The 14,891-nt window shown below is 48.5% G+C and overlaps 1 protein-coding gene across 1 annotated transcript; it reads left to right on the plus strand.

Moving 5' to 3' along the window:
• Window positions 1-8,659: 8,659 nt before the first annotated feature.
• On the plus strand, window positions 8,660-13,036 carry LOC118653279 (paraneoplastic antigen Ma6F-like). The gene is made up of 2 exons (XM_036303974.1): window positions 8,660-8,780; window positions 8,999-13,036. Exon 2 carries the CDS (start codon window positions 9,006-9,008, stop codon window positions 11,829-11,831), a length of 2,826 nt encoding a protein of 941 aa, XP_036159867.1. The 5' UTR covers window positions 8,660-8,780; window positions 8,999-9,005; the 3' UTR covers window positions 11,832-13,036.
• The last annotated feature ends 1,855 nt before the right edge of the window (window positions 13,037-14,891 follow it).

Raw genomic sequence — 14,891 nt, forward strand, 5'->3', positions numbered from 1 at the left:
CACCCACATCAGCTGGTAGTAATTGGATGTGTGCTGGGAGCAACCTTGGGTGAGGCAGCTCCTTTGGCCTTGGGCAATTCCTAGACAGCATTGGCATCCAAGCTTTACCAAAGGAGGGGAGTGAGAGCAGGCCGGGAGGGGGGCTCCGGGAGTGTACTCCACATCCACTGCAGTGGGAGTGACCTTGTGCTCTGAATATGTAGTTGTAATAGGGCTATAAAAATAAAGGCGGGGAGACAGTGCACAATTGTCTTAACCATTTGGGAGTTACCCTATGGCTGGTGGGAACATCACTACAGTCAGCCAAAGTGATAGACTAATGAAGAAATACTGATAAATCCACAATTGGATAGGGAAAGAAATTTCCCTACTGGATTGTTTTCAATATTTTGTTAACAAAAAGAATTTCAAACACATGCCCAGCCAGCCTAGACAGAGTAATATAACGAAAGTCTGTGGATACACCAGTCAGCTGCTATCCACACAGGGCCATCTCTCCCCGTCCACCTCCCTTTATTGTGGCCGGAGGCTCAGGACCTTCTTTGAGAGAATTGGCCTCATCGCCGCAGGCAGGAACGGCTCCCTGAGGGCAGCGAGCCCAGATTCAGCCACTCTGCAGCAGGTACGCTGGACCCCAGTGGAGAAGGGGCCTGGATAAGGGGTCTGGGGCAAGGAAGCCCCTTGCTCAGGAGGGAAGCATCTGAGCCAAGTCCTTTTTTGGCTCCTCTTAGTCCATTCTGTTAACGTTGGTGTTTCTTAATAGTATGAATGTTAGAGGCTTCATACTACTTAGTGAAACATACATCAATCGAAATGATCCATTCTGAGAAACTGAGAGGAAAAAAGATTTAAGGAAAACCAACAGAACAGAACGTCGGTGAGTTGTGGGTCAATATAAAAAGGTCTGACACGTGTATTGGGGATCCCAGGAGAAAAAAACAACACTAATAATCTCGCTGACATAAATAAATATTACATATCTACCACTCTAGTCTACATACTTAAATCCAAGAGTCACCACTGGTAAACAATGTCCGTCCGGAGAATGATTAGCTCGTGATCACACCGCATCTCCAGCGGTAACTGACCTGTTGTCGATGGTGTGATTTTCTGCAGCAGTTTTAACTGGTGCGGGCTTATGTTCGAGCCTGCGCTAAGCCGGGCCCTAGCTGTGTGCATTTGGTTGATCTCGATGACTGGTGAATGCAGGCATCTACTAGATCTATTCAATATAAACTTAAAATTACAGTAATACATATAGGAAACTTTTTTGTGATATTAAACTTTTCATAAATACTTAATTTTCATTACGCAAACGTGTCTGCATAAGTAAAAACAGATAAACTAATTTGTCAAATTTTTTACATGCATTCAGAAAACCTACTTTATTATATAATGAACTTTCAGCTTTAATGGACACCCCTTCGCCTGAATTAATCCATTATATGGAGGTTTTACTGTATTTTGTTATAGCTGCCTATATGGACTAAGACAATAAAAGGATAAATCTAAATTTAACCATATAAAAATTACACCCTGTTAATGGGTCATGAACTCCAATTAAAAGGTACAGGTTGTCAGCATGAGGAAAAGGGCAAATATTTTGCTGTCTACAAGAGATGCAATTTAAAAATAAAGACTCAGATGAGTTGATAGTAAGAGGATCCAAAATTATATACCATGCAAAAAGTAAGCAGAAGACCATGGAAATGGCTACATTAATACTAAGCAAAACAAATTTAAAGAAAAAGACTATTAAAGTAATGGGGGGGGGGGGGGAAGGCTGAAGGCAGGATTCCCAGTTGGGGATCCACTATAAAAGGCAATAATGACATATGTATTAATCAGGAACACATCGAGTTTATAAATGTATTTGTGGTTTATAACAATAAGCTTAAAATATATAAAACAAAAGTTGGAGACAACTAGACAAGAAGTCCGTAAAAATATGTCTTATGACATTTTCAACCACAGTAGAAAACAAACGATGAAGAAAAATTTCCCCATTTGCCACAACGGGCTCTCCATTTGCAAGTTTACTCCGCCGGCTTCTCCATCTTGTTCGTACGTAGGCCATTTTGTCCATGGAGGGCCAATGGGTGTACTTGTTTTTAGAATTTCAAGACTTGGTATATCAAGCTTCATTCTCCCCCTTCCCCGCCCCCCGCCCCACACCGATATGTTACTGTTACATATCTGTAACATATTGCCCCCTCACGTGCTTTTTCGGATCCAATCAGTTGCCCGGAATCCAAACACCTAGAACTTTCTGGGAAGCTCTCGAGATCTTAAGACGGGAGAACTTGGGAGACGCCGCCCCTTGGCTCCTGGCTGCCCAGGAGAGGCGAGCTCTCCAGCTCCTGAGTCGTCCACAGAGAGTAAGGCCCCCGGGGCAGGGAGTTGGCGGGGGACTCTTGAGCTGAAACTGGGGGTGGGCCCCTGGATAAGGGGGTCAGAGAGGAGGGCTAACACGTCGGGTACATAGGAGCAGGAACCAGGAGCGGCCCGAGGGGGGCTGACGGCAGGATTCCCAGTAGGGGGTCCACAGGGTGGCTGCCGCTGGCTGCGAGGCGGGTAGATGGCGGCGCTCTGGCGTTGGGAGGCGGTGAGTGGTGTTGATGGCTAAGCGGACGGAGCGGTTGGAGGAGGGGTTGTGGAAGGAAGGCCTCCCCAGTGCTGGGGTGGGGGGCAATGACTGTGCTTTGAGGACTACGGAGTGGAGCCGCGGGGGGCCGGCGTTGGGGCCTCTACCGAAGAAGAAGGCCTGCTGGCTGCGGATGGGTGGGTGTGGGGCAGGCAGGCTGGCTCCCGGTGCCCCGACGTGAGGGGAAGATTAAAGCTTACTGTGGGGGTGAAGAGAGGGCTAGTGGCCAAGGTGGGGCAATCAGGGGGACCCTCGCGAGGGGGGGGGGCTTCCGCGCTGCCTGTGAGAGGGGCGGAAGGGAGAACACGGGCCGCCAGACTAGGAGGGCTGCTCCTACCCCCGGTGTAGAGAGCAGCCATGGGCGGGCTTCCAGCTCCAACGCATCTGACCGGTGGGGGGCGGGGGGGGGAGGGGGCGCGCGCTCCTGGCTTCAGCGCCGCGAGGCGGGGGGCGGGGAGGGAGGGGCTCGCTGGTGAAGGGAGGCTAGATGGGATCGCTTAGAGTCCTAGCAGACGTAGGTGCGGATGTCGTGAACTCAGATGGCGCACTGCCTCTGGGACCACAGGAGAGGAGGACTGGCTGCCGGTGTGGAAAACACGGGAGGGGACGGGGACCAATGTGAGGGCTGGGGCGGGGAGGGTTCCGGATTGTGAGGAGACCAGAGAGGAAGGCTAACGTCTAAGAAACTGGGGGCGCTTTGCTAAAGGCGAGCGCCATCACTGGGCTCGGGGCAGGGCACAGCGCGGGAGGGCGCTTCGCAGGGCGGCAGATGGTGGCGCCCCCTGCGTCCAGGGAGGGAATGGGCTGCAAAATAGAGCCACTGGCTGAGGGTGGGAGAGGAGCCGCCTGGCTGGTGGGGAGCAGGTGATCTGGTGGAGGCGGTTGGATATTGAAAATGGACTTGGCAGTGGGGGTGGGAGGAGGGGAGCGGTTCGGTGTGGATCGCTACAGTTGGAATCTAAAAGACCACGAGGGGATTGCAGTGTCGACAGGGGCTAGGCCTTGGCTTCCACCAAAAATGTAGATTCTTTACAAAGGTGCTTTGTACATTCACCCACATACACCATACACCCGGCCATAAAAGTCTCCATAAATTTTAAAAGATTGCACTTTTACTTAATAAATTCTCTTATTTTATTTGAAATTAATTTAATTTGAAATAATTTTGAATTTTATTTGAAATTTATAATGATAACATATCTCGAAATATTTGGAAACGCATGGGTCAAAGAAAATCAAAATGGAACTTAGAAAATATTTTATGCTCACTCTAGCTGGTTTGGCTCAGTGGACAGAGCGTGCGCCTGCGGACTGAGGGGTTCCGGGTTCGATTCCAGCCAGTCAAGGACTGTGGCCAGCGCATGTGCAGGTGACAACCAATCGATGTGTTTCTCTCACATCTATATTTCTCTCTGTCTTTCCCTCTCTCTTCCACTCTCTAAAAATCAATGGAAAATGTCCTTGGGTGAGGATTAAAAAAAGAGAAAAAGAAACCCTTTATGGGTTTCATGCCCAGGCAGAGAATAACCAAATAACTTATATGCATATATGATAATCCATGGACACACACAATACTACGGTGAAAGCCTGGGGTGGGGCAGGAACCAGGTGGAGGGGGGCAATGGAGGAAAATAGGGGATATCTGTAATATCATCAACAATAAAGAGAAATTTTAAAAATGATGAATGCAACAGAAGTCAGAAACAGAAGGGAGAACAAAAATATGAGACAAATAGAAAACAAATAGTACGATGGTAAATTAAAACCAATCAATAACTGCATTAAATGTAAAAGGGTTAAACAATCCAGTTAAAAGACAGATTAATAGACTTAATAAAACCCCAATAAGAAAAAAATTATTTCGTGCATCTCTGATAATTAGTGACATTGAGCATTTTTTCATATGTCAATTGGCCATCTGTATGTCCACTTTGGAGACATGTTTATTTAGATCCTTTGCCCATTTTTTTTCAGTGTGAGTTTTTAAACATTTTTTTATTGCCCTAGCCGGCTTGGCTTAGTGGATAGAGCGTCGGCCTGCAGATTGAAGGGTCCCAGGTTCGATTCCAGCCAAGGGCACATGCCTGGGTTTCGGGCTCAATCCCCAGTGGGGGTGTGCAGGAGGCAGCCGATCAATGATTCTCTCTCATCATTGATATTTCTATCTCTCTCTCCTTCTCCCTTCCTCTCTGAAACCAATAAAGAAATATATTTTTAAAAAATAAAAAATTTTTATTAGTTATTACATGTGTGTCCTTATCTCCACATTACCCCCCATCCCCCCCACTCATGCCCCTACCCCCCTGTTGTCTGTGTCCATTAGTTAGGCTTATGTGCATGCATATAAGTCCTTTGGTTGATCTCCCCCCCTTACCCCCACCCTCCCCTACCTTCCCTCGGAGGTTTGAGCATCTGATCGATGCTTCTCTGTCTCTGGATCTGTTTTTGTTCATCAGTTTATGTTGTTCATTATATTCCATAAATGAGTGAGATCATGTGATATTTATCTTTGTCCAACTGGCTTATTTCACTTAGCATAATGCTCTCCAGTTCCATCCATGCTGTTGCAAATGCTAAGAACTCCTTCATTTTTACTTCAGTGTAGTATTCCATCATGTAGATGTACCACAGTTCTTTAATCCACTCATCTGCTGATGGACACTTAGGCTGTTTCCAAATCTTTCCTATGGTGAATTGTGCTGCTATGAACATAGGGGTGCATATATCCTTTCTGATTGGTGTTTCTGATTTCTTGGGATATATTCCTAGAAGTGGGATCACTGGGTCAAATGGGAGTTCCATTTTCAGTTTTTTAAGGAAACTCCATACTGTCTTCCATAGTGGCTGCACCAGTCTGCATTCCCAGCAGCAGTGCACGAGGGTTCCTTTTTCTCCACATCCTCTCCAGCACTTGTCTTTTGTTGATTTGTTGATGATAGCCAGTCTGACAGGAGAGAGATGGTACCATATTGTCGTTTTGATTTGCATCTCTCAGATGATTAGTGACTTTGAACATGTTTTCATTTGTCTTTTGGCCATTCTTCTGTCTTCTTTCCAAAAGTATCTATTTAGGTCCATTGCCCATTTTTTAATTGAGTTATCTTCCTTTTGTTAAGTTGTATGAGTTCCCTGTAAATGTTGGAGATTAAACCCTTATCAGTGATAACATTGGCAAATATGTTCTCTCATGCAGTGGGCTTTCTTGTTGTTTTGTTGATGGTTTCTTTTGCTGTGCAAAAACTTTTTATTTTTATGTAGTCCCATTTGTTTATTTTCTCTTTAGTTTCCAATGCCCTAGGAGCAGTATCAGTGAAGAAATTGCTTCGGCATATGTCTGAGATTTTGCTGCCTGTGGATTCCTCTAGGATTTTTATGGTTTCCCGTCTTATGATTAACTCCTTTATCCATTTTGAGTTTATTTTTGTGTATGGTGTAAGTTGGTGTTCTAGTTTCATTTTCTTGCATATATCTGTCGATCTTTCCCAACACCATTTATTGAAGAGGCTGTCTTGACTCCATTGTATGTTCATGCCTCCTTGTCGAATATTAATTGAGCATAGTGGTTTGGGTCAATTTTGGAGTTCTCTATTCTATTCCATTGATCTATATGTCTGTTCTTGTGCCAATACCAGGCTGTTTTGAGAACAGTGGCTTTGTAATACAGCTTGATATCTGGTATTGAGATCCCACCTACTTTGTTCTTTCTCAGGATTGCTGAAGCTATTTGGGGTCTTTTTTTATTCCAGATGAATTTTTGGAGAGTTCATTCTAGGTCTGTGAAATATGCCGTTGGTATTTTAATGGGCGTGCACTGAATCCATAGATTGCTTTGGGTAGTATGGACATCTTGATGATGTTGATTCTACCAACCCATGAACACGGTATGTTCTTCCATCTGTTTATGTCTTCCTCCATCTCCTTTTTCAGTGTCCTGTAGTTTTCTGCGTATAGGTCTTTTACCTCCTTAGTTAAGTTTATTCCTAGGTATCTTAATTTTTTTGGTGCGATGGTAAATGGGATTGCTTTTTTAGTCTCTCTTTCTGTAAGTTCATTATTGGTGTATAGAAATGCCATAGATTTCTTGGCATTAATTTTGTATCCTGCTACATTGCCGAATTCATTTATTAAGTCTAATAATATTTTGATAGAGTCGTTAGGGTTTTCTATGTATAGTATCATGACATCTGTGAATAAGGACAGTTTTACTTCTTCTTTTCCAATTTGGATGCCTTTTATTTCTTCCTCTTGTCTGATCGCAATGGCTAATACTTTGAGTACTATGTCAAACAGGAGTGGTGAGAGTGGGCATCCCTGTCTTGTTCCTGTTCTTAGGGGAAATGGTTTTAGTTTTTGTCCATTGAGTATGATGTTGGCTGTGGGTTTGTCATATATGGCTTTTATTATGTTGAGGTATGATCCTTCTACTCCCGCCTTGCTGAGAGTTTTTATCAAGAAAGGGTGTTGGATTTTGTCAAATACTTTCTCTGCGTCAATTGATATGACCATGTGGTTTTTTTCTCTCAATTTGTTTATGTGATGTATCACGTTTATTGACAGGCGGGGATACTAACCACTATACTAACGAGGAACTGTTGTATCACGTTTATTGATTTGCGGATATTGTACCATCCTTGCATCCCTGGGATAAATCCTACTTGGTTATGGTGTATGATCTTTCTGATGTACTGCTGGACCCGATTTACTAGGATTTTGTTGAGGATTTTGGCATCTATGTTTATGAGGGATATTGGCCTGTAATTCTCTTTCATTGTGTTGTCTTTATCTGGTTTTGGTATTAGGGTGATGCTGGCTTCATAGAATGAGCTTGGAAGTGTTCCTTCCTCTTGAATTTTTTGGAATAGTCTGAGGAGGATAGGTTTTAGTTCTTCCTTGAATGTTTGGTAAAACTCCCCTGTGAAGCCGTCTGGCCCTGGGCTTTTGTTTATGGAAGCTTTTTGATGACTGCTTCAATTTCTTCCATAGTTATCAGCCTATTGAGATTTTTAGTATCTTCCTGATTGAGTTTTGGAAGGTTGTATTTTTCTAGGAATATGTCCATTTCTTCCAAGTTGTTTAGTTTGTTAGAATAGAGTTGTCCGTAGTAATTTTTAACAATCCTTTGTATTTCTGTGGGGTCTGTTGTTATTTCACTTCCTTCATTTCTGATTTTGTTTATTTGGGTCCCTCTCTCTTTGCTTCTTGGTGAGCCTCCTTTACCCATTTTTTAATTGGATTGTTTGTCTTCCTGGTGTTGAGTTGTATGAGTTCATTATATATTTTGGAAATTAACCACTTATCAGATATATCATTGGTGAATATGTTGTCCATAAGTGGATTCCCTTTTCATTTGGTTGATGGCTTCTTTTGCTGTGCAGAAGCTTTTTAGTTTGATGTAGTCCCATTTGTTTTTTTTTTCCTTTGTTTCTCTTGCCCTAGGAGATGTATTGGTGAAAAAAACTGCTATGTGAGGTGTCTGAGGTTTTGCTGCCTAGGATTTTTGTGATTTTATCCATTTTGAATATTCTTGTGTATGGTGTAAGTTGGTGGTCTAATTTCAGTTTTTTTTGTCTGTGCCTGTCCAATTTTCCCAGCACCATTTATTGAAGAGACTATCTTTATTCCATTGTACTCTTTTGCTTCCTTTGTCAAATATTAACTGTCCATATTGATATGGGTTGATTTCTGGGGCCTCTGTTCTGTTCCATTGATCTATATACTTGTTCTTGTGCCAGTACTAGGCTATTTTGATTATAATGGTTTTGTAGTATAGTTTAATATCCAGTATTGTGATCCTTCCAACTTTGTTCTTCTTTCTCATTGTTGCTGAGGCTATTCGGGTTTTGGAATATTTGTTCTAGATCTGTGAAATATGCTGTTGGTATTTTAATAAGGACTGTGTTGAATCTATAAATTGCACAGTTTAATGATGCTAATTCTTCCAACCCATGAGCTGCAGGTATGGAAACTGCTAGTATATGCTTTCGCTTGTTTGTGTCTCCTGTCCTTTAGCTGAGATCCGCATCCTCTGACATTCATCTCCAGCTCGCTCTGCGAATAGCCTCTGAGCTCCACTACAGTCAGCCAGTCCACCCCACCGCTCAATTTCATTTCTGGGATACGGCGAGGATTGTATCTTGTAAGTTTATTTATTTTTTTTAAAGTTTCCTAAAATCAAACAAATAGAACAGGGAGAGGAGGTGCTCCAGGCCTCTGCTGGGTGGGGCATGGGGCTCTGGTTGGGCAGTGGGGTGGGCTGTGTAGCATGAACATGATTCTCTCCCCTTTGACCCAGGACAAGGACCACACTGCCACAGCCTGCACACTTTTCATCATTCACTTTCCCCCACCCTTCAGGTCCTCAATGCTGGCAATGGCACTAACCATCCTGCGAGACTGGTGCGGCTTGATGGCCATAAACGCACAGCGCTCCCTGCTCATCCTGGGCATCCCAGATGACTGTGAGGAAGAGGAATTCCAGGAGACTGTGCAGGATGCACTGAGGCCCCTGGGCGAGTACCGAGTGCTGGGCATGATCTTCAGAAGGGAGATCCAATCCAGGGTCGCCTTGGTTGAGTTTCCTGAGTATTTAAACCGAAGTTTGATCCCCCAACAAATACCAGGCAGGGAGGGACCCTGGACTGTGATCTTCCTGCCGCAGGTTCCTGATGGTGACTCACAGGATAGACCAGATTTCCCTGAACAGCCCCAGGGGGAAGCAGTGGCTGGCAGGGCAGATGAGGCAAGAGCTGCAAGTGTGGAAGCTGCTGCAGGTGAGGATGTAGCTGTAGGTGAGGATATACCTGCAGGTGAGGATATGGATATAGCTTCAGGTGAGATTATGGCTGCATGTGTGGATGTAGCTGTAGGTGAGGATGTAGCTGTAGGTGAGGATATACCTGCAGGTGAGGATATAGCTTCAGGTGAGATTATGGCTGCACGTGTGGATGTAGCTGTAGGTGAGGATGTAGCTGTAGGTGAGGATATACCTGCAGGTGAGGATATAGCTTCAGGTGAGGATATGGCTGCACGTGTGGATGTAGCTGTAGGTGAGGATGTAGCTGTAGGTGAGGATATACCTGCAGGTGAGGATATAGCTTCAGGTGAGATTATGGCTGCACGTGTGGATGTAGCTGTAGGTGAGGATATACCTGCAGGTGAGGATATAGCTTCAGGTGAGGATATGGCTGCAGGTGTGGAAGAAGCTTCAGGTGAGGATGTAGCTGTAGGTGAGGATATACCTGCAGGTGAGGATATAGCTTCAGGTGAGATTATGGCTGCACGTGTGGATGTAGCTGTAGGTGTGGATGTAGCTGTAGGTGTGGATGTAGCTGTAGGTGTGGATGTAGCTGTAGGTGAGGATATACCTGCAGGTGAGGATGTAGCTGTAGGTGTGGATGTAGCTGCAGGTGAGGATGTCGCTGCAGGTGACTCAGATGAGGAGGGAGCTTCAGGTGACACAGGAATCGCAGGCATGGCAGGATCTGTGAGTTTGGCAGGAGCCTCAGGTGAGGCAGGGTCTCCAGGTGAGGAAGCTGTGGGTATGGCAGGAGCCCCAGGACAGGCAGGAGCCTGGAACCAGCAATGGAGGCAGGCTCTGCAGCCTCTGCTGGAAAATATGGCCTATCAGGAACTGAGATCCTTTTCTGGCCTGGACGAGCCAAGCCACCAGCAGGAGTCCTTTGAGAGCTGGCTGGACCACGCCAACGAAATGCTGTACCTGTGGCGCCACATATCGGAAAGGGAGCGGCGGCGGCGGCTGGTGGAGAGCCTGCATGGGCCCGCTCTGGATCTGGTGAGTGGCATCCTGAATGAAAATGCTGACATCACAGCGCAGGACTGCCTGGCTACGCTGATTCAGGTGTTTGGGAACAAGGACAACCGAGCAACCGCGCGGCTGAGGTTCATGACTTGTGCCCAGCGGCCCCAGGAAACTCTCTTTGCCTATGTGATGCGCCTGGAAGGCCTGCTGCAGGCGGCCATGGAGAAGGGGGCCATCCAACCCTCCAGCGCAGACCAGATGCGTGCCAGGCAGGTGCTGATGCGGGCTCGCCCCAATGAGATTCTCTGGAACAAGCTGAGAAGGATGCGCCTGGAGAGGAGACCACCTGGCTTCCTGGGGATGCTCCGGCTCATTCGGGAGTCAGAGGCATGGGAGGCCACTCCCACTACGAGCCAGCAGCAGTTTCCAGTGGAAGAAGGGCCCTGGATGGACATTGAAGATTTGGCTGCTGCCCAGGCTGCTCTAGCCCGTGAAGATGCCCAGGCCGCTCTGTTTTTTGAAGATGTTGGCCTGGCCTCTGCAGCCTATGAAGGTGCTGCTCAGGCCACCCCACCCTGTGAAAATGCCGCTCAAGCTGCCATTTCCGAGGAAAACGCAGTGGCCGTTGAGGCGGGTCCTGCCACTGCCCATCCTGATGAGGCTGGCCCTTCCACTGCCCATCCTGATGATGCTGGCCCTTCCACTGCCCATCCTGATGAGGCTGGCCCTTCCACTGCCCATCTTGATGAGGCTGGCCCTTCCACTGCCCATCCTGATGAGGAGGGTCCTGCCACTGCCGATCCTGATCAGGCGGGCCCTGCCACTGCCGATCCTGATCAGGCGGGCCCTGCCACTGCCGATCCTGATCAGGCGGGCCCTGCCACTGCCGATCCTGATCAGGCGGGCCCTGCCACTGCCGATCCTGATCAGGCGGGCCCTGCCACTGCCGATCCTGATCAGGCGGGCCCTGCCACTGCCGATCCTGATCAGGCGGGCCCTGCCACTGCCGATCCTGATCAGGCGGGCCCTGCCACTGCCGATCCTGATCAGGCGGGTCCTGCCACTGCCGATCCTGATCAGGCGGGTCCTGCCACTGCCGATCCTGATGAGGCTGCTCCTGAAACCGGTGGTGCCACTGGGGCAGACCCTGCCCCTAAGGATACCACCAAGGCCTCCCCTGCCATTCAGGGAGATGAGAGTGCTCTGGCTCCTGCAGGTCTAGGTCAGGCAGGGCCCTCGCCTGCCCACATGGGCATTGCTTTCAGGGTGGGCTCAGGAAGTCCTGGCAGTGACCCAGAGGAACTGTCCCAGGAAGAAGATGAGGAGGCTGACGAGCCCCACGAGGAGGAGCGCATTCTCTTCCAGGAGGAGTCAGAAAGTGACGACGGGTTTGGGGACATGAGTTCCCCCGAGCCCTCCTTCAAGTAAGCTTGGAAGGGCCAGTGGCCTGTTCCCCGGGGCACCAGAGCCCTGGAGGCAGGGGAAGGCCACCTCACCCCACATGGGGAGCAGGGCCCAGGGAAGGGTCTTCCCTGCCCCCTGGCCCCCCACTACTCCCAAAGGGCCCTGACCACCACCATCAGCTCTTCCAAGACACCAAGATGACCGTTTGTGATACCAATGGGACGTCCAGCCCCAAACCCTGCCCACTTGGGCACCCCTGGGCAGCCAGTCCCAGTCCAAGTGAGGGGCACCTGAATATGTCTGCCACCTGCATTGGACTGGGAAACGTTAGGGGCCATTTCAAGGGTGCCAGTCTCTGGGACCCCCATCCTCCATCCCCTGGGCAGCCCTCATCCTATTTCTCTGTAGGCCCTATAGTGACCCCCTCTCCCCCGCACACACAGGCCTTGGTGCTTGTGCAGAACCTCCAGGTGTGTGTGAACCCAGATGGGTGTCCTGCCCCCCCGGGGCAGCCACCTCTCAGCCCCGGCACGTGCTGTGAGCCCCACTGCCAGCCAAGGCTCTGCCAGCTCTCGTCCAGTGTCATGAGCTCAGCCTCAGCTTTCTCAGTGTAGATTTAGGCCAACTGCTGCTTGTGCTTGTGGAGATGTGTGTGTTCTTCTCTGAGCAGTTTTCTCCCTCCCCACCGCGAACATCACCCACCTTGGAGACCCTGTGCCCAGGCCCAGGAGAGGGCGGGAAGGACCAGCGAAGGTGTGGCCGGTGCTTACCCAGTGACCCCTGGAAGAAGCGGACCAGGGACAGAAGGCGGCTGCTGGAGGTTTCATGGACACTGTGTACTGATGTCACCCCGTTCTTTGTGACTCAGTTTCCTCAGCATGGTGGAGTGTCCCTTGCTGTGTTTTACAGTGTCCTCTGTCTGTCCTGTGCAGGCCATAGGGCAGAGCTAGGCCCCAGCATGTTGTCCAGAGGGGAGGGAACCCTGCAGTGAGTGGACATCACCAGCGTCCATTATCCTGCAAAGACCAATTGTGGGCCCTCAGGGAGGGAGAATGTAGTGTGAGGGCTGTGGTGTGGAGGAAGTTGAGGCACCTCATCCGGGACCCCAGTAGAAGGTGGGTTAAGACCTCTGGGCTCTAGTGGCCAGTTAGAAGTTCCCCTCTGTTGTCATTCCCTTTGTTCAATGGTTTCAACAAATATTTCTTTTTCAATAAATGTTACTGAATGTTTCAGCTGAGTTTTGCTGTGGTCAGTCGAGGGAAGGGTCTGCTGGGGGTGGGCTTTGGGAGCAGGGAAAGATTCCTGCTTAGCACCCTTGGGAAACCTCCAGGGAGAGGGTAGGGTGGGTACTTAGACTGTCAACCTAGGACAGCGGTTCCCAACCTGTGGGTCGCCAACCTGTGGGTCGCAACCCCTTTGGGGGTCGAACGACCCTTTCACAGGGGTAGCCTAAAGACCATCAGAAAACACACATATAATTACATATTGTTTTTGTGATTAATCACTATGCTTTATGTTTAATTTGTAACAATGAAAATACATCCTGCATATCAGATATTTACATGACGATTCATAACAGTAGCAACATTACAGTTATGAAGTAGCAACGAAAATAATTTTATGGTTGGGGGTCACCACAACATGAGGAACTGTATTAAAGGGTCGCGGCATTAGGAAGGTTGAGAACCACTGGCCTAGGACATGATGAGGGGTTTTGTTCCATTTACTAGGTGAATTATAAAGTTTTGGGTTTCCATTCATTCTTGTCTTGGGATGGTCCTGCCCCTTGGTCTTTTGAAAATGGGTCAGGGAGGGAAGGAGCCACTGGCCTCCAGTGCCTGGGATTCAGGACTGCGAAGTGTGTGTGATGTGTGAGGTAGGGCCATGAAACAAAGAACTCATTCCCCATAGCATGCTTGCTGAGAAGCCAGTATTAGACTGCTAAGACTTTTGTAAACACCCCAAGTGCATTTTAATTTGAACTGTCCTAAAATGTGAAGATATCCCCATGGAATAACAATGATGGCACTTACCGAGCAACTCAGAATCTCTAGACACCTTTGCGGTTTCTGGGAGAGTGGGCACTACCTTATCCATAGCACCTCCACCTGCAAACCACTTGCTCCACCCAACTGGCGTGGCTCAGTGGTTGAACGTCGGCCTATGAAGCAGGAGGTCACGGTTTGATTCCCGGTCAGGGCACATGCACATGCAGGTTGTGGGTTTGATCCCCAGTGGAGGGTGTGCAGGAGGCAGCTGATCAATGATTCTCTCTCATCATTGGTGTTTCTCTCCCTCTTGGAAATCAATAAAAAAAAAAATTTTTTAAAGAATTGCTCCCAAGGACAGAAAAAGACTAGGTTAGTGAGCTGCATAGTGGAAGGACCCCGGGAGAGGCTGCCCTCTCAAGGGGCAACATTGAGGGGAGGGAGGTCAGGGTTTATGTTAAAGGCAGTGGGAAGCTGCTGAACCATTTAGGTGGGCCCAGTGGACACTGCTCCTTCCTTCTGGCTCCAGAAGTTGCCACTTTATGAGGCTGAGCCCCACCTCCCATGAGAGGAACCGAAAAGGCCGGGTCTGTGTTCTCCCAGCTTTTCTTGCAGCTAGGGCATGGGCACATGACCAGGTACGTCAATCAAATGCACTTGCCGTCCACTGGATCTGGGCCCAGAGGTGGGAAGAGGCAGGCCCTCCCAGGTTCCACTTGGGTGGTGAGTGGCAGCAGGGGCGGTGAGGCTTGTTACCTGAGGAACAGTGATAGCCACGGTTCTCCTGGCAGCGCCCGAGTCCCACATTGGTGATGCAAAGCACAGTGTCTGTGTGTGTGCCAGTCAGGGGAGGGAGCCTGCCCAGCACTTTGCCATGATGCAGACCCTGTTCCTCTAAGCCTGGCTTTCCAGCCTCCCCGAACACCCACGAGCCAACCGCCATCCTTCAGCTAATTTCCCTTAGAGCTTTTAGCAGCCACAGTGAGATATGATGGCTAAAGACCTGGGTGGTACAAGAGCGTCCCAATGACACCCGCCAAAAGAGCACCCCCATCCACAGGAGGGTGGCTGGGATTCGGGAATACCATGCCTAGTG

This window comes from Myotis myotis, unplaced genomic scaffold, assembly GCF_014108235.1.
Source record: "Myotis myotis isolate mMyoMyo1 unplaced genomic scaffold, mMyoMyo1.p scaffold_m19_p_4, whole genome shotgun sequence".
Lineage (NCBI taxonomy): Eukaryota > Metazoa > Chordata > Mammalia > Chiroptera > Vespertilionidae > Myotis > Myotis myotis.

What these genes read in the sequence shown, in the direction of transcription:
- LOC118653279 (XM_036303974.1), top strand. Translation starts at nt 9,006, where the DNA reads ATGCTGGCAATGGCACTAACCATCCTGCGAGACTGGTGCGGCTTGATG.